Here is a 20,221-nt window from a genome sequence, read left to right on the forward strand (position 1 = left end):
ACAGCATACTTACTGTTTTTGTGAGGGCGATCTGTTGTTTATTCAGAGGTGAGTCGGGGAAGGTTTTCAGGACATACACAATGGAAGTGGATGGTATTTTTGTTCCCCCTCATCAAACTCATCACATACACAATCCAACAACCCCAGAACACTTTGGTGGACACGTTATAATCCACACAATCACTACGCTGTGAAATATTAATGCAAAATTACCAGATTGAGTTGTTTATGCGACGATTGCTAAGACGGAACTACTTACTAAACATGGCGTCTGGGCGTAGTGATTTCAACAGAAAAAGTAGTTCCCAGTATTTGCTTCAGTGTCGTAACGCTACAATATTATTTGTTGGTGTTCCACAGCATAGTGAATGTGCGGATTATAACGTGTCCACCAAAGTGTTTTGGGGTTGTTGGATTTTGTATTTGATGAGTTTGACGAGGGGGAACAAAAATACCATTCACTTCCATTGTGTATGTCCTGAAAACCTTCCCCGACTCACCTCTGGATAAACAACAGCTCGCCCTCACAAAAACAGTAAGTATGCTGTTCGAAATGACTAAGGAATTGCGCTAAATGGGCCAATTTGCCAAAATGTTGAAGTATAGCTTCATAAGTAGTGTGAAGATCAGACATGTCATCAACATGCTTATATTTAACTGTGTGTGCATGCATGTGTGTGTAGGTGTGTGTTCTGCCATGGATCAGTGTGAGGACAGAGAGGAGGGAGTCCATCCCTCTAAAAGGACTCTGTGTGGAGAACATGAGAACCAGACCACAGCTCAGAGGTGAGACCTCCATCTTTAAAGACATACTGGAGGATGCTGCGAACCAATCAGCATTGTATGGTTCAAACTCGTAATTGGGCAGTCATAATGCCAATCAATGAGGGAACGCGTTTGCGTGATGACATGTCATGTCAAGTGGCTTCCTCTGTGCGCGCTCTTACGCTCATACGTAATTCCCAAAGGGTTATTACTGACCGATGCAGAGTCTGACATGATTACAAATGTGTTTTATTCCTATGCAGAAAGACGATTCTCGAGCTGCGTGGATGTAAACAAACTGACTTGCTTCTGACGTGCTCGCTCCCGACTTCCTCATGTGGAGGCCGAGGGAGCCACACATGTGCAGTGCTCCAAAAATGGCAAATCAGCCATGTCGCACGAAATAGGCGGCGAATCCTCGAGTATGTCTTTGGATGTGTGTGTGTGTGTGTTTCTAATACCTTTGTGTTTTAGTATCAGGTCAGAGCCTGAAGTTGAACCCAGCTGTGTTTCCCTGAGGAGTGACTTGTCGAAGGACTTACCAATATACTTTAGAGGACAGTGAGTCTTATTTCCTGTTGTCTTCTGCATTTCATGTCTTTACTCAGAAAATGATTCAGTCACATGTCATTGAAGCTGAAATCCTACTGAAGTTTCGAACTGTTCAATAGTTCTCAGTCAGAGAATCATCAGAGTCTGAAACTCTCAGTACTTCTTTCTCCTCCAGTCTTCCTCCATCTCTCCACTCAGTCTGTTCCTGATGTTTGTTTTCAGCTCTAACTCTGAGTTTTCGTCCAGCTGTGAGTCCCTGAAGAGTGACAGGTCTATGAAGGAACCCCTTCACTTTAAATCAGGACCAGGACCTGCTGATGAGGGGTGAGGATCAGTGTTGGTGTCAGGATTCATCCTCAGAACAGCAGCTTGAACAAAGTCAACATGTTTCTGCAGCGTCAGCCAGCAGAGCTCCCAGGTTCTCCGTGGAGGCTCCGCCCCTCAGCATCCAGCACATCTGGACTCCATCTTTATGGTGAGAACCAGTCTCCATTCAGCACTTTACTGTCTCATCAGGGAGACAGAAGACGTTGTGGAGACTTCCAGCTGAAACATGAAGCAGACTCTCAGCTTCTTAGATATGTTGGAGCCTAGGACTTCGAGCTGGGATTTCTGGCTCTTTGAAGGGAGCCGTCTCCTGAGGAGCCGTTCATTTGAAACAGCCGTTCAAAAGACTAGCTCCCTGACTAACGTCACGTGACTCTATTAGAGACATCAGCCTCATTAGTGTAGAGTCAATCAGTTATTTTCTGACATCTGACATGGTCACTGTCAGTTATGAGTTGTTATCTGGTGCTTTAATTTGTTTAATGAGACAGATTTAAGAGATAGTCCATGAGCCGGAGGGCAAATCGGTACCATTTTGAGGGATTAATTTTCATAGTGATTTTCATGAAGGTGCACATCTCTAGTGTTGGAAAATGTGTGATAGCCTTCAATCCACGGTAGTTTTTAGGAGCTATCATCACTTAAACCAAAGGAAGTCAGCTCGGCCGAGCGAGCTCACGGACCCAGCTTCCACCTGACATTTTTAGCAATATCTCTGGAATGGAAAGTGTTAGAAACTTACTTCTTTCGATTTCTGAAACTAGAGAGTTACAGCTTTACAACAAGCTATCCCGCAGCCTTCTATACCCTCTGGAAGCTGTACAAAATCCCTGTAAATATTGTTCAAAATGTTTCAAAATCAAAAAAAGTTGATTTTCTTTTTTGATTTTCTATATATATTAAAAACCAAAGATGATAGACACTTACTGTTTTCTTTGTTCGAATCTATGGCTTTCTAGCTTTCAAACAAGCCCACCCATGGCTTCTTACTCTTCCGGGAGGCTGTGTTACATTGCATTGAAAATTTGTCATGAATTGTGAATCTTAAACAAAATTAAGTTTCACACTTATGAGCCTACTTTTCCTATTGAACATATTTGTTTGAAATGTTGTTGTGGATTATTGACATAATTAGGAGGAAAAAAATAATAAATGTTCTGTCATTAATAATATTTGAGCAAAAATACCAACATTATCTGTATTATAATACTAAGCAAATATGAAATGTGAATAGTTTTCCAGAAAATTGATTATTTCAATGCTATTATTGAGAAAGGAGCATGAACAATAGCATTTAAGTGACTTTTTTTTTTTTTTTTTTTTTAGAAATTATACGAACTCAACCCTTTACACAAGGAATACCAAAAAAATTAGGGAACATGCACAGTTTTATACCACTGTAATCTATGCTTTGTGGTAGGTCACATAATACATTTCTCACATCTAGTAGGAATCACTATCAATTTCTTCTTCATCCCCGTTCTCGTCATCAGCATCATCACTTTCTGAAGCACATGCTTGGTTTTCACAGTCTGGCTGCCTGCACATGTCTGTGCATTTCAGTCTATTTGCTTCCCGGTTGCTTCCCAGACTTCCTGTCCCCAGACACTTCCTCCAGCTCCTCTGGGAGGATTCCAAGGTGTTCCCAGTCTCTCCAGCATGTCCTGGGTCTTCCCCGGGGTCTCATCCCAGTGGGACATGCCCGGATCTCCTCCCCAGGGAGGCGTCCAGGAGGCATCCTAACCAGATGCCCGAGCCTCCTCAGCTGGTTCCTTTGGATGTGGAGGAGTAGCGGCTCTACTCTGAGCTCCTCCCTGGTGACTGAGTTCCTCACCCTATCTCTAAGGGAGTCCAGCCCCCCTACGGAGGAAGCTCATTTCAGCCGCTTGTATCCGGGATCTTGTCCTTTCGGTCATGACCCAAAGCTCATGACCATAGGTGAGGGTGGGAACGTAGATTGACCGGTAAATCGAGAGCTTCGCCTTTCGGCTCAGCTCCTTCTTCACCACGACGGACCGATACAACGACTGCATCACTGCAGCCGCTGCACCGATCCACCTGTCAATCTCACGCTCCATCCGTCCCCCACTCGTGAACAAGACCCCAAGATACTTGAACTCCTCCACTTGGGCTAGGGTCTTTCCACCGACCTGGAGGGGGCAAGCCACCTTGTTCCGGTTGAGGACCATGGCCTCGGATTTGGAGGTGCTGATCTTCATCCCTGTCACTTCACACTCGGCTGCGAACCGCCCCAGTGCATGCTGTAGGTCCGGGTTCGATGAAGCCAACAGGACAACATCACCTGCAAAAAGCAGAGATGAAATCCTGTGGTTCCCGAACCGGACCCAATCCGGCCCCTGACTGCACCCAGAAATTCTGTCCATAAAGATTATAATCTGAACCGGTGACAAAGGGCAGCCCTGCCGAAGTCGAACATGCACCAGGAATACTTACTACCGGCAATGTGAACCAGACTCCTACTTCAGTCATACAAAGACCGGATGACCCTTAACAAGGGGCCCTGGACTCCGTATTCCTGGAGCACCCCCCACAAGACACCACGAGGGACATGGTCGAACGCCTTCTCCAAGTCCACAAAACACATGTGGACTGGTTGGGCAAACTCCCACGAACCCTCGAGCACCCTATAGAGGGTCTAGAGCTGGTCCAGTGTTCCACAACCAGGACAAAAACCGCATTGTTCCTCCTGAATCCGAGGTTTGACTATCAGTCAAATCCTCCTCTCCAGTACCCGGGAATAGACTTTCCCAGGGAGGCTGAGGAGTGTAATCCCCCTATAGTTGGAGCACACCCTCCGGTCCCCCTTTTTAAACAGGGAGACCACCACCCCGGTCTGCCAGTCCAGAGGTTCTGTCCCCAACCGCCACACCATGTTGCAGAGACGTGTCAACCAAGACAGTCCCTGCACATCCAGAGACTTAAGATACTCAGGGTGAATCTCGTCCACCCCCGGTGCCTTGCCACCGAGGAGCTTACCAACCACCTCTGTGACTTCAGCCTGGGTGATGGACGAGTCCACCTCTGGGACCTCAGTCTCTGCTTTCTCCACGGAAGACGTGGCAACGGGATTGAGGTCCTCGAAGTTTTCCTTCCACCGTCCTATGATATCCCCAGTTGAGGTCAGCAGCTCCCCACCTCCACTGTAAACAGTGTTGGCGGAGACCTGCTTTCCCCTCCTGAGGCGCTGGACAGTTTGCCAGAATTTCTTCAAGGCCAACCGATAGTCCTCGTCCATGGCCTCCCGAACTCCTCCCAGACCCGAGTTTTTGCCTCCACAACCACTCGGGCTGCAGTTCGCTTGGCCTGCTGGTACCCGTCAGCTGCTTCTGGAGTCCCATGACCCAACAAGGCTAGATAGGACTCCTCCTTCAGCTTGACGGAAGCCTTTACTTCCGCTGTCCACAACCAGGTTCGGGGGTTGCCGCCACGACAGGCACCGGACAACTTACGACCACAGCTCACGGCAGCTGCTTCGACAATGGAGGTGGAGAACATGGTCCACTGGGACTCAATGTCCCCAGCCTCCCTCGGGACATGAGAGAAACTCTCCCGGAGGTGGGAGTTGAAAGCCATGCTGACAGAGGGTTCCACCAGACGTTCCCAACAGACCCTCACAATACGTTTGGGTCTGCCAAGTCTGTCCGGTTTTCTCCTCCGCCAGCGAATCCAACTCACCACCAGGTGGTGATCGGTCGACGGCTCTGCTCCTCTCTTCACCTGGGTGTCCAAACCACGAGGTCAGAGGTCAGATGACACAACCACAAAGTCGATCGACCTCCGACCTCGGGTGTCCTGATACCAAGTGCACTTATGGACACCCCTGTGTTTGAACATGGTGTTCCTTATGGACAAACTGTGACTAGCACAGAAGTCCAGTAACCAAACACCACTTGGGTTCAGATCAGGGAGGCCGTGCGATCCAGTCAACCCCCTCCAGGTCTCACTGTTACTGCCCACGTGGGCATTGAAGTCCCCCAGTAGAACAATGGAGTCCCCAGTTGGAGCACTGTCCAGCACCCCTCCCAGGGACTCCAAAAGGCCGGGTACTCTGCACTGCTGTTCGGCCCGTAAGCCGAGACAACAGTGAGGCACCTATCCCCGACCCGAAGGCGCAGGGATGCAACCCTCTGGTTCACTGGGGAGAACTCCAACACATGGCGGCTGAGCTGCGGGGCTGTAAGCAAACCCACACCAGCCCGCCACCTCTCACCGCGGGCAACGCCAGAGAAGTGGAAAGTCCAGCCCTACTCAAGAGGTTGGGTTCCAGAGCCCAGGCTGTGTGTGGAGGTGAGCCCGACTATATCTAGCCGGTACCTCTCAACCTCCCTCACAAGCTCGGGCTCTTTCCCCCCGAACGAGGTGACATTCCATGTCCCTAGGGCTAGTCTCTGTGTCTGAGGATCGGGTTGCCGGGCACCTTGCTGTCGGCTGCCACCCAGTCCACATTGGTCCATATCCGTCATACTTTTCCATATTGAAGTGGAAGCTGGCAATCTACATCTCTTTTACTTTATGTAGCATAACCACCACTAATCCTGAAACAGAATAAAACATTATCACAACTCCAGCTCCAGAAGAGTACTTACATATTACTTGCACAGTATGTAATCCCACACTAAATGTTACACCTTAATATTACTGTGAGACCTCAAAAGATAATTGGTTTCAACAGAGATTATTAAATCACAAAGCAATCTTTTAAAAATGTATTTAGCGTTCCAACTCTTTTTTCTCTTCGTCTTGTTTTGCATTTTGTGGTAAACTTCCAAGTTTGTTACTTTTTCATGTGTGTACTTGCTGCAGCTGTCGGACACCCCTGCTTCACGTGCTTAATTAGACCAGGCCAGCGAGAGGGGAGGGGCTGAGGGGGGACATTGGTATGACAGCATATAACTAAACAGAGACAGAAAGACAATAATAGGAATAGCCCTGAAAGTAATTTAGATGTAATTAAAGGAAATAAATAAATAAATAAATAAATAAATAAATAAATAAATAAATAAACATTATATCTATATTTATATTAAAAGAAAAATAAATCAGATGTTCTTGTCCCCTTACATGCATTTGACATGAGGGTTAGATTCATAATTTCTGACAAAATTTTAACGCAATGTTACATAGCCTCCAGGTGGAGTAGAAACCCATGGGTGTGCTTGTTTGAAAGCTAGAAAGCCATAGATTCCAACAAAGAAAACAGTAAGTGTCTATCATTTTTCATTTTTAACGTATATAGAAAATCATAAAAGAAAATCAACTTTTTTTGATTTTGAAACATTTTGAACAATATTTACAGGGATTTTGTACAGCTTCCAGAGGGTATAGAAGGCTGCAGGATAGCTTGTTGTAAAGCTGTAACTCTCTAGTTTTTGAAATAGAAAGAAGTAAGTTTCTAACACTTTCCGTTCCAGAGATATTGCTAAAAATGTCAGGTGGAAGCTGGGTCCGTGAGCTCGCTCGGCCGAGCTGACTTCCTTTGGTTTAAGTGATGAAAACTCCTAAAAACTACCGTGGATTGAAGGCTATCACACATTTTCCAACACTAGAGATGGGCACCTTCATGAAAATCACTATGAAAATTAATCCCTCAAAATGGTACCGACACAGCCTTTTTGGGGCCTTGGCTCATGGACTAAGATGTTTCTTTCTGATAAACATTACATTGGCTTACCTTGCACATTGTCCCCAGAAAAGAGCTTCAAAATGCTGCTACGTGTCCTTGAACTGAGTATTTTATGGTGTGTGTGTGTGTGTGTGTGTGTGTGTGTGTGTGTGTGTGTGTGTGTGTGCGTGCGTGCGTGCGTGCGTGCGTGCGTGCGTGTGTGTTCCATTGCTAAAACCTCTGATGAAGCGGTCAATACGGTGTTTCAAATTAACTGGTTTCCTTGTTAACTGGTGACTTACTTCCTTTAGCACTTCCTGCTGCAGCTGCTGCTAGTAGCAGCAGATGTTGAAATCAGACTCATTAAAGGTCTGACACGGCTTTTTGTCTGGTTTTTAGCATCTATCAGCAACAAGGGACGTGAAAGAAACCCAGTCGCCAATTAATAAGGAAACCAGTTATTCCAAAACACCGGCTCCTCTCCCGTTTTGAGACACTCCTCCTCCGCTAGCTAGCTGCTGCGTTCAGGTGACTGGAGCGAGCGACGGAAAACTGAAAATCAGTCGTTCACATGAAGGCAGCGGAGACAGCTGGACTCAGGAGACACTCAGGAGACACGTGAAGGAAGCGTGGACAATTTGCACAAAATGAACGGCTCTCAGACAGCTGTGAACCGGCTCTCGTCGTTCACTTAAAAGAGCAGTTCAAACAAACGATTCGTTTCGAACGAATTCGTTCATTGCACTACTTCCGTCCGGCCGACTCCACCCGGTTCTTTGATTCTATGCTTGGTATAAAGAATGCCAAAACAAATGACTTCAGATTATTACCACTTATTTAAGTATAGCCAGATGTAATGCTCAGCGCTGGACCTTACAGGGAAAGATAGGCAGTATTTTGTCCCGAAAGGATCCTGACTGTTGATGAAACAGAGCTTTTATTGCATACTCTTCTGGGCTGGGCCTACCCCGACAGACAGGTTGGACTTTGTTCGCAATTGGGCAATTTGGTATTGATGTCAGCTGCCAACCAAGAGCTGACATCCTTATCAAGGATGTTTGAAACACAAGCGTGTGTGTGTGTGTGTGTGTGTGTGTGTGTGTGTGTGTGTGTGTGTGTGTGTGTGTGTGTGTGTGTGTGTGTGTGTGTGTTGGTGTCTCCGGGACATGTGGGTGGGTATGTTTACACTTTAGCAGAACATCTTATAACCTTGCTGTACTTCTCTCAGGAATGGCCGAATATGCAGTTAATATAATTGTTCCAGGGTAGTAGTGCTCATTAAAGTATATACCTAACAGATCCATTCGGGTCCAGAGTGAAACAGTCCAGCCTTCATCCAGCTTCCAGAGTTCTCTGATGCTGAAGCTGGTTCTGCTGGAGATCCACATGAAGTCTGACTCTGCTTCACATGTTGTCCATCCTGGATTTACCTCACATCTCCAGATGTTTCTCTGTTCCAGCTGCTGGAGGACAAGATGGTGGCTTTCATGAAGGAGGAGCTGAAGAAGATGAAGAAGCTCCTGAGTCCAGATTACCCAGCATCCTTAGAGAGTGAGAGAGAGGATGAGGATGAAGAGCAGAGGAGCAGCAGAGAGTCATTAGTGAGGATGACTCTGGACTTCCTGAGGAGGATGAAGCAGGAGGAGCTGGCTGAGCGTCTGAGGAGCAGTAAGAGGATTTGATCTCATTTCACAGGATGGAGATGAAACAGAAATGTTTTCAGGTAGAAGAGAGACTGGAGAGCAGAGAGCAGGACAGAGTCTGAACCAAAGGTCAGAGGTCATTTCCAGGTCAGAGACAGAAACTTAAACAGACAGAAGCAGCTAGAAAGTCCAAAACCAGAGATGGAAACCAGTGGGAGTCAGAACACAGAGAGAAATCCACACTGAGAACTGAGGAGCTCCACTGAAAGCAGCTGATACCAACCAGAACAGAGAGACCAGGAACCAGGAAGGGAGCAGCTCCCACAAGTCCATGTCCCCAACCATGAAACATAGAGACAACAATGGCCTCGTGTCTCTTCCTGAACTCTCCTGTTCATATCATGCGAACATGTCCATCAGATCAGAGGCTGTTTGGTCTCTACTGAAGATCTGGATGATCTGATGGAGGAGAAACATCAACAACACACTTTCATCTTCACTTTCAGTGTCAAACACACTCAACCCTTTTATTTCTTTTATTTCCAGGAACTTCTGCTCCAATCTGCCAACAAAAGCTGAAATGTGGCCTGAAGAAGAGGTTCCAGTGTGTGTTTGAAGGAGTCTCTAAAGCAGGAGAGTCCACCTTCCTGAACCAGATCTACACAGAGCTCCACATCACAGAGGGAGGGACTGCAGAGGTCAACCAGGAACATGAGGTCAGACAGATTGAAGCAGCTTCCAGGACAGCAGACAGAGCAGAGACAAGCATCAGACCAGGAGACATCTTTAAAGACTCACCTGGAAGATCTAAACCAATCAGAAGAGTGCTGACAAAGGGAGTGGCTGGCATTGGGAAAACAGTCCTGACTCAGAAGTTCACTCTGGACTGGGCTGAAGACAAAGACAACCAGGACGTCGACTTCACATTTCCATTCTCCTTCAGAGAGCTGAATGTGCTGAAGGAGAAGAAGTTCAGCTTGGTGGGACTTGTTCATCACTTCTTCACTGAAACCAAAGAAGCAGGACTCTGCAGTTTTGAAGACCTCCAGGTGGTCTTCATCTTGGACGGTCTGGATGAGTGTCGACTCCCTCTGGACTTCCAGCACACTGACTTCCTGACTGAAGTTACAGAGTCCAGCTCAGTGGATGTTCTGCTGACAAGCCTCATCAGGGGGAAACTGCTTCCCTCTGCTCGCCTCTGGATCACCACCCGACCTGCAGCAGCCAATCAGATCCCTGCTGACTGTGTGGACAGGGTGACAGAGGTCCGAGGGTTCACCGACCCCCAGAAGGAGGAGTACTTCAGGAGGAGGTTCATAGAGGAGGAGCAGGCCAGCAGGATCATCTCCCACGTCCAGACCTCCAGGAGCCTCCATATCATGTGCCACATCCCGGTCTTCTGCTGGATCACTGCTACAGTTCTGGAGGAGGTGTTGAAGAGCAGAGAGGGAGGAGAGCTGCCCAAGACCCTGACCCAGATGTACATCCACCACCTGGTGGTCCAGGCCAAACTCAAGACGGTCAAGTATGATGGAGGAGCTGCCACAGATCCACCCTGGAGTCCAGAGAACAGGGAGATGATAGAGTCTCTGGGAAAACTGGCTTTTGAGGAGCTGCAGAAAGGAAACCTGATCTTCTATGAACCCGACCTGACAGAGTGTGGCATCGATCTCACAGCAGCCTCACAGTACTCAGGAATGTTGACCCAGGTCTTTAGAGAGGAGAGTGGCCTGTACCAGGACAAGGTGTTCTGCTTCATCCATCTGAGCCTTCAGGAGTTTCTGGCTGCTCTTCATGTCCATCAGACCTTCATCACATCTGGAATCAACCTGCTGGAAGAACAACAGCAAACCTCCAAATGGTCAACTATTTGGATGCAGAAACCTAATCTTCACCATCTCCATCAGAGAGCAGTGGACGAGGCCTTGAAGAGTCCAAATGGACACCTGGACTTGTTCCTCCGCTTCCTCCTGGGTCTCTCACTGCCGACCAATCAGAGTCTCCTTCGAGGTCTGCTGACACAGACAGGAAGTAGCTCACAGACCAATAAGAAAACAGTCCAGTACATCAAGGAGAAGCTGAGTGAGAGTCTGTCTGCAGAGAGAAGCATCAATCTGTTCCACTGTCTGAATGAACTGAATGATGGTTCTCTGGTGGAGGAGATCCAACAGTCCCTGAGATCAGGACGTCTCTTCACAGATAGACTGTCTCCTGCTCAGTGGTCAGCTCTGGTCTTCATCTTACTGTCATCAGAACAAGATCTGAAAGAGTTTGACCTGAAGAAATACTCTGCTTCAGAGGAGGCTCTTCTGAAGCTGCTGCCAGTGGTCAAAGCCTCCAACAAAGCTCTGTACGTGGTTTTAGAACAAATCTGTAGAACTGAGTCCAGGAGAAACATTGATCTGGTTTTCATTGTTGGTTCTTCTCCAGGCTGAGCAGCTGTGGTCTGTCAGAGAGAAGCTGTGGAGCTCTGTCCTCAGTTCTCAGCTCTCAGTCCTCCAGTCTCACACATCTGGACCTGAGTAACAACGACCTGCAGGATTCAGGAGTGAAGCTACTGTCTTCTGGACTGGAGAGTCCTCGCTGTCACCTGGAAGCTCTCAGGTCAGGATCCAGCTGCTGCTTGATCATGTGGAGGATCTTCCTTCTTCCTTCTTGACTTGATGCAGCCATGTTTGTGTCTCCAGTCTGTCAGGGTGTCTGGTCTCAGAGGAAGGCTGTGCTTCTCTGGTCTCAGCTGTGAGCTCCAAGTCCTCCCATCTGAGAGAGCTGGACCTGAGCTACAACCATCCAGGAGCCTCAGGAGTGGAGAAGCTGTTTGCTGCAGTGGAGGATCCACAGTGCAGTCTGGACACTCTCAGGTATGGACACACAGCAGGAGCTCCTCATGGACACTGAGACTGTCCACAGAAGCGGTCCTCAACAGGTGGACTGTGGTCCAGGTCTGGACCCAGACGCCGTCCCATACAGACCCTCAGTGGTGGACAAAGTCCTCCGCTCCATGACTGGAGGGAAAGTTCTGATCCTCCTGGTCAAATATTAATGCAGTACTAGAGAAAGCTGTGAGGTCAGATAGTTTCAGTTAAAGTACTGGAGTACCTGCTTCTGGAAATACTTCAGTAATAAAATACATTTTCATGTGAATGTCCAACATTACTGCTTTGTTCCCACAATGAATGAACACAACCAAACCACTGGAACATCTCCTGAATGGACTGAGCTGCTGGTTGAAGCTGTGGAATAAAAACTGGTAGAATCTGCTGCCGGTCCTGAGAGATTCCTGCTGAAACTCACCTGAACTGACAGGAGGACAGTTACTCTGCTCTGTTTACTCTGTTCTCTGTTGATTCACAACCAAACATAGAATTCAGACCCTGAAGATGAACTCCCACCAACTCCAGCAGGAAGTCAGATGAGTTCCATCGTCAGGCTTTACAGCAGATCAGACAGTGGGAGAAATGCTGAGTTCAAAAGAGTAAAGAAATAAAGTTACTCAATCTGTCAGGATTACTGCTGCTGGAAAACCTTCTGTAACTGGTCAAGTATTGTAGTTAACCTGGTTTGTTGACTATCTAGTGAACTCACTGATGAATCCACACAGGACTGGCCCCAGGGGGACAAAGCAGAGGATCAGATCTCATTTCACTGACCTTGACCTCAAACTGCAGCTCCTCAGAGTCCAGGAGGCTTCATCTGAAATCTGGATCTGGAAAGAAACAGATGTGGACTTGTCATCTCACCTCCACAGGCGTTCTCCGGCTGGACAGGGAGTTTTAGTAGGAGGTGATCAGGGATGGGAGGGCTGCTTCAAGCATGGAGTCTGGGACAATTACTATTTACTTTTCAAAAAAATGTAATCAGTAACTTACTCTAGTGACTTCAATGAGAAAGTAATCTACCAGATCACTCCTAGTTACTTTTAGATTACTTCACCAGCAAACATAAAAAAAAAAAGACAGACAAATTCAGTGTGTGGTCCTCTCAGTGTGTTGATGACTCTACACACAGCAAACACACACTGCTCTGAGGATTATCAATACATTTTGAACTCTGACCTCTGACCCCATCAATACCAACAACATGACGTCTTCTAAACCTGCTGACAGTCTGACTCAGGATCAGCTCCATCAGTCCAGACTGTGTTCCTCTAGTAGTTCTACAGTCCAGCAGCAGCACCAGGAGCCGGACTGACAGCGTTAACACACATTTCTATTCTGTCCTCAGTCTGCTGAGTAGCTGGACTGCTGGAGTGAGGAGCAGGGCTTGTCTTCAGGTCGGCCGTGCTCAGGATATTTTCAAGAGGTCAGAGGTCATTCATTCCTCAGTGACAGAAGGAAACATGCAGTCTCCAGTCAATCCTCCATCCAGGCTGAAGATATTATTGCCTCCATCAGATGTTCCTGAGTTCAGTCTGGAGAGGCTGCAGTTCTCAACAGGTTCCTGACAGGTTAGCAGGCTAGCAACACTTTAGCTTCACTGTGAGTTCAGGTGTGTTTCATAGCTGTAGATGTTCCTTCAGGTTTTAGACGGCTGAGACAGAGAAAGTGAGAGAATAAGACAGGTGAGAAGAAGAGAGAGAGAGAAAAATATGGATGAAAGAGAAAGAGAAAGTTCGTTGTTAGTATAATAGTTAAAGTTGAGCCAAATGTCACTCTCCAAAAGAATCCCAGTGGACAGTGAAAACAGAGCATTGAATCCAGAATGAAGAGTTTGTTCTTCCTCCTTCCCTCTGGACCATGTTTGGCTCCACACACAGCTGAGAGGCAGCTTTCTCCAGCAGGAAACTAATTTCCACCTGGTTCCAGGCTCACCAATGAGCAGCTCCACCTGTGTCTGAGAAAGACTCGGACTCACTGAAGTCCAGCTGGAACATCTTGGCAGGTCAAGTAAGAGCTCCGATTTCTCCCTGAGGAGGAAAGAGAGCATTTCTCCACAGTGAGCCTGTCTTTACACTGATGATCTGTCACATCTGGTTTATTGTTCTGAAGTCCAGCACTGCTGCTGAACATTTGATTCAGTTTGTCTTATTTTGAAAACGAGCCTGACTTTTATTTAGTAAATGACAAAACATTATATTGAAAGTCAGACATTTTTTTCCAGCTCCATGTTTCATGACAATACATCTGATTAGAAGGTTTGTGAGTTTCACTGAATTAATTAGATTTGACACTCAGGGGTTGATTAGATGCAGATGTTGGCAGAACTTTAAGTATATATCACACTAAATAGTTCCACATTCTGATCTTCTGGACCTTTACTTCAAGAAATAGAGTCTAACTGCCCCTCTGAACATTGGAGTTAAAGAGCCCTGCTCTACAAAATGTCTCCACTGACTGTAAACAGTGATTTTTATGACACAAGGACCAAGAACAGCTGAACCCTGATGATAGAAATGAGAGTCTGAAGCCTCTGTGATGTGAGAGAGATAAATGGGATATTATATGTCAAGCTGAAAGATTTATGGCCCCCCAATAAACCCCTCCCCTCACCATTTGTCCACCATTTGTCCAGCGTTTGTCCACCGCGCATTTGCCCCCGCCCCCCCCCCCAAACTTCCTTCCTTCTGAGGTCTTTTGAAGTTTTTGCGATGTGTTAGGTGTTGACACATCTGAAGGGATGAGTAGGAGCCAGACAGACGGATAGAGGGGGGTGAATTTATATTGTACTAAGAGATGGCGGAGAAGCGTGTCATGAAGAGGTTATATTACAAGCCGAGTCATCCTGGTAGCAGGGCCGGCGATTAGGCTGGGCATCCGGGGCACTTGCCCAGGGCGCCTGACGCCGTGAGGGGCGCCAGCCAGGGTGCGACGCTGTGACGGCCCGTTTGAGCAGCGCACTGCTTGGCTTTGCTCGTTCGCTCGCTCGCTGAGGGTGAGTAGAAAATGAGACCAAATTGTTTTTTGGGTGGAGTATTCCTTTAACATCTGGTACAACCGGAGTTAAAGGAATGACGCTGAATTTTTTTTTTTTTCCTCGGGTCCTGTGCAAATCTGTGCTTCTTTGTTCCTGGTTTCAAAAATGGCGTTTATTGGTGTGGTGTTTGGAGACACACATGACACTCCTCATTTCAGCATTGTTTGAACCACTGGCCCCATTTCTTTTTCCATTGATAAGAGATACTGTTTAACACAAACACGATATTTTGCATAGTTAATTTGTGCTTGATAAGGTTCCAGAGCCAGCAATCCTACATGATTTGCAAATACAGATTTTCTTCTCCTTTCTAACAAATCCACAGAAACATTACCAAAGAGCAAAATATGACAACCCCTTGTAAGAGCAGCATTTATATAAGAACGAAGAGAGAACCATGTCCCTAGAGCCAGTCTCTGTGTCCGGGGATCGGGTCGCCGGGCACCCTGCCGTTGGCTGCCACCCAATCCACACTGCACCCGGCCCCTACGGTTCCCTCGGTGGGTGGTGAGCCCACCGGAGGTCAGGTCCACGTCGTCCCTTCGGGCTGAGCCCGGCCGGGCCCCGTGGGCAAAGACCCGGCCACCAGGCGCTCGCTTACGAGCCCCAACCCCAGGCCTGGCTCCAGGGTGGGGCCCCGGCTGCGCCATACCGGGCGACGTAACGACCTTTGTTCTTTTTCTTCTCATAGGGGGTTTTGAACTGCTCTCAGTCTGGCCCGTCACCCAGGACCTGTTTGCCATGGGAGACCCTACTAGGGGGCATAAAGCCCCCCGGCAACATAGCTCCTGGGATCATGCGGGCTCTCAAACTCCCCCACCACGTTAAGGTGGCAGTTCTAGGGAGAGTGCGTTAAAATCTGAGGCAAATTAAGTAAACACATTTCTCTCATTTTGATGATTTATATGTATATATATATATATATATATATATATATATATATATATATATATATATATATATATATATATATATATATATTTTTTTTTTTTTCTTTTTTTTGTCATGCAGCCACTTTCACCTAGCAGAAAGGAGGATATGGGAGAATTAAGATGACTAGCATAACTGAGAGAAAGAAACCAGGGGAAAGATGGGATGTAAAACTCTGAAAGGTCAATGTCAATGCACACACACACACAGTCTGTCCGGTTTCCTCCTCTGCCAGCGAATCCAACCCACCTGGTGGTGAGTTGGATTCGCTGGCAGAGGAGGAAACCGGACAGACTTGGCAGACCCAAACGTGTTGTGAGGGTCTGCTGGGAACGTCTGGCGGAACCCTCTGTCAGCATGGCTTTCAACTCCCACCTCCGGGAGAGTTTCTCTCATGTCCCCAGGGAGGCTGGGGACATTGAGTCCGAGTGGACCATGTTCTCCACCTCCATTGTCGAAGCAGCTGCTCGGAGCTGTGGTCGTAAGGTCTCTGGTGCCTGTCGTGGCGTCAACCCCCGAACCCGGTGGTGGACACCGGAAGTAAGGGCTGCCGTCAAGCTGAAGAAGGAGTCCTATCGAGCCTTGCTGGCTCATGGGACTCCCGAAGCAGCTGACGGGTACTGGCAGGCCAAGCGAACTGCAGCCCGAGCAGTTGTGGAGGCAAAAACTCGGGTCTGGGAGGAGTTCGGGGAGGCCATGGAGGAGGACTATCGGTCGGCCTCGAAGAAATTCTGGCAAACCGTCCAGCGCCTCAGGAGGGGAAAGCAGGTCTCCGCCAACACTGTTTACAGTGGAGGTGGGGAGCTGCTGACCTCAACTGGGGATATTGTTGGACGGTGGAAGGAATACTTCGAGGACCTCCTCAATCCCGTTGCCACGTCTTCCGTGGAGGAAGCAGAGGCTGAGGTCTCAGAGGTGGACTCGTCCATCACCCAAGCTGAAGTCACTGAGGTGGTTGGCAAGCTCCTCGGTGGCAAGGCACCGGGGGTGGACGAGATTCGGCCTGAGTACCTTAAGTCTCTGGATGTGCAGGGACTGTCTTGGTTGACACGTCTCTGCAACATCGCGTGGCTGTCGGGGACGGTGCCTCTGGATTGGCAGACCGGGGTGGTGGTCCCCCTGTTTAAAAAGGGGGACCGGAGGGTGTGCTCCAACTATAGGGGGATTACACTCCTCAGCCTCCCCGGGAAAGTCTATTCCAGGGTACCTGAGAGGAGGATCCGACCGATAGTCGAACCTCGGATCCAGGAGGAACAATGCGGTTTTCGTCCTGGCCGTGGAACAGTGGACCAGCTCTATACCCTCCATAGGGTGCTCGAGGGTTCGTGGGAGTTTGCCCAACCAGTCCACATGTGTTTTGTGGATTTGGAGAAGGCATTCGACCGTGTCCCTCGTGGTGTCTTGTGGGGGGTGCTCAGGGAATACGGAGTCCGGGGCCCCTTGTTAAGGGCCGTCCGGTCTTTGTATGACCGGAGTAGGAGTCTGGTCCGCATTGCCGGCAGTAAGTCGGACCTGTTCCCGGTGCATGTTGGACTCCGGCAGGGCTGCCCTTTGTCACCGGTTCTGTTCATAATCTTCATGGACAGAATTTCTCGGTGCAGCCAGGGGCCGGAGGGGGTCCGGTTCGGGAACCACAGGATTTCATCTCTGCTTTTTGCAGATGATGTTGTCCTGTTGGCTTCATCGAACCCGGACCTACAGCATGCACTGGGGCGGTTCGCAGCCGAGTGTGAAGCGGCAGGGATGAGGATTAGCACCTCCAAATCCGAGGCCATGGTCCTCGACCGGAGGAAGGTGGCTTGCCCCCTCCAGGTTGGTGGAGAGACCCTAGCCCAAGTGGAGGAGTTCAAGTATCTTGGGGTCTTGTTCACGAGTGGGGGACGGATGGAACGTGAGATTGACAGGCGGATCGGTGCAGCGGCTGCAGTGATGCGGTCGTTGTATCGGTCCGTCGTGGTGAAGAAGGAGCTGAGCCGAAAGGCGAAGCTCTCGATTTACCGGTCAATCTACGTTCCCACCCTCACCTATGGTCATGAGCTTTGGGTCATGACCGAAAGGACAAGATCCCGGATACAAGCGGCCGAAATGAGCTTCCTCCGTCGGGTGGCTGGGCGCTCCCTTAGAGATAGGGTGAGGAGCTCAGTCACCAGGGAGGAGCTCGGAGTAGAGCCGCTCGGACATCTGTTTAGGATGCCTCCTGGACGCCTCCCTAGGGAGGTGTTCCGGGCATGTCCCACTGGGAGGAGACCCCGGGGAAGACCCAGGACACGCTGGAGAGACTATGTCTCTCGGCTGGCCTGGGAACGCCTTGGGATCCTCCCAGAGGAGCTGGAGGAAGTGTCTGGGGACAGGAAGTCTGGGCATCCCTGCTGAGACTGCTGCCCCCGCGACCCGGCCCCGGATAAGCGGTAGAAAATGGATGGATGGATGGATGGAAGAGAGAACAAAATAAAGTGCTTAGTTTAAGAAACAAATATGAACATCAGCTCTACATTAGCTTTTCCTGTAGCAATTTCTTTTCTGATCAGTCTCAACCAGTTGCACAAGAAAACAGAATTTCAACTCAATATACATTTTCTCACTCTTTTTCTACTCTGACAGACAGTAATGTACGCAGCTTTACACACGCCGTACTGCGTTTGCGCCGCTGTTTTACATGATTTGCAGTTACAGATTTTCTTCTCCTTTCTAACAAATCCACAGATGCAAATAATAAACATTACCAAAGAACAAAATATGACAACCCCTTGTAAGAGCAGCATTTATATAAGAACGAAGAAAGAACGAAATAAAGTGCTTAGTTTAAGAAACAAATATAAACATTAGCTTTACATACCTTTTCCTTTTGTTCCTGTAGCAATTTCTCTTCTAAACAGTCTCGAATAGCAATATACATTTTCTCACTCTTTTTCTACTCTGACAGACAGTAATGCTCCCTCATCATTACTATTATTTCCTCATCAGCTTTACACACTCCGTACTGCAGTTTGCGCCGCTGTTTTAGGTGGCGTAAAGATTAGTTGTGCGTCAACTCTTGCCTGTATCTTGTTGATAGCACTCCCTACATATAACGTGACTCTGTTGCTCGTCTGATACTTTAAAACTGAACAATCTCCGAATTACTGAGCCACTGTTTTTTTTTTTTTTTACTGAATGGGATTTTTATTGGGGTGTTGTTTGGAGACACACAATTACTCCTCGTTTCAGCAGTGTTTGAACCACTGGTCTGACCCCATTTCTTTTTCCTCTGATCAGGGATACTGTTTTAACAAACAGGATATTCCGCATAGTTAATTGTTGCTTGATAAGGTTCCATATCCAGCAGTCCTACATGATTTGTGTGCTGTGTCCATAATTTAGATGGAGCAGACGCTCAAACTGACGGAGGTTGCAACAACACATCCAACTGAACTTCTGCTTTCGTTGTATTTTGCAAGATTTTAATGAACAAAAATGCAAAGTGTCCTCATCATACGACCAAACAATAACATTTTAGTTGCTATCTTCATCATCTGGTTGTCTATGAGGAAACTGGTAACAAATGTCAAGCATTTTAGTCCCAGTGATCATTTGTAACTGCACTTTGAAGTTTTTACGATGGGTTAGGTGTTTAGGAGATGAGTAGGAGCAAGACATACGGATAGAGGGGGTGAATTTATATTGTACTTAGAGATGGCAGAAAAGCGTGCCATGAAGAAAGTTAGGGTGGAAGATGTGAAAGATTTTTTATCATCTCAAGACACCTATACTCTGCATAAACCGGCTACGGTACATTTTCCAAGGAACAGAGTTTTTGTTACAAGACCTCTCAAACAGTTTCAGGCAGACCGTTGCGATAGGAAGACGGGCTCACCTTTCCTCCTCTCCTCTCTTTCATCATCTGGTTGTCTATGAAGAAACTGCTAACAAATGTCAAGCATTTTTAGTCACTGACCCAGTGATCATTTGTAACTGCACCGATGAATGGTTCAATGTTTCCGTGCATATATTTTAATAATAACATCAGTCCCTCTGGAGAGAGACAAACAGTATTTGTGGACTTGCTACTCTGTCCGAGAATGGTTTATCTGCTGGTCTACTTGACAGAATGCTAATGTTCTGATTCCCTCTATTGTGAACAGTCAAGTCACCACATCAACATTTAGCAAAACAGAGGCTGGTTTTGCCAAACAGGGAAATACTGTCCTACCGTCTGATGTATGTTTGGAATGTTTTACTGTTACTCACTCTGGAGCACAAATTCTATATAATCTTAATTTTGACAGATAATCTTTTTGCGAATAATTAAAACATTTCTAAATCACAAACACATGTTGAAATTTCCAGCCATCTCTCTCGACCGGTAACAGTTTTGACAGCGGTTCTCTTTGTGGGACACCAGAAATGCTGACAGTCTGAACAGTGAACTTAATGGACAGTATATCTCCTGTTGATAAATACAAGAGAAAAAATACACCTACATTTATGA

The 20,221-nt window shown here is 47.5% G+C and overlaps 1 protein-coding gene across 1 annotated transcript in view; it reads left to right on the forward strand.

The window, feature by feature from the left end:
* The window catches only part of LOC115402250 (NLR family CARD domain-containing protein 3-like), a 65,228-nt gene that overhangs the window by 24,437 nt on the left and 20,570 nt on the right, over positions 1 to 20,221 (forward strand). The window contains exons 2-8 of the mRNA XM_030110764.1: positions 684 to 786; positions 1,246 to 1,326; positions 1,780 to 1,792; positions 8,728 to 8,935; positions 9,457 to 11,260; positions 11,341 to 11,514; positions 11,598 to 11,771. Of these exons, the coding sequence (XP_029966624.1) occupies positions 698 to 786; positions 1,246 to 1,326; positions 1,780 to 1,792; positions 8,728 to 8,935; positions 9,457 to 11,260; positions 11,341 to 11,514; positions 11,598 to 11,771 (2,543 nt within the window). The 5' untranslated portion in view covers positions 684 to 697. The remainder of the gene's footprint in view (positions 1 to 683; positions 787 to 1,245; positions 1,327 to 1,779; positions 1,793 to 8,727; positions 8,936 to 9,456; positions 11,261 to 11,340; positions 11,515 to 11,597; positions 11,772 to 20,221) is intronic.

This window comes from Salarias fasciatus, chromosome 15, assembly GCF_902148845.1.
Source record: "Salarias fasciatus chromosome 15, fSalaFa1.1, whole genome shotgun sequence".
Classification (NCBI taxonomy): domain Eukaryota; kingdom Metazoa; phylum Chordata; class Actinopteri; order Blenniiformes; family Blenniidae; genus Salarias; species Salarias fasciatus.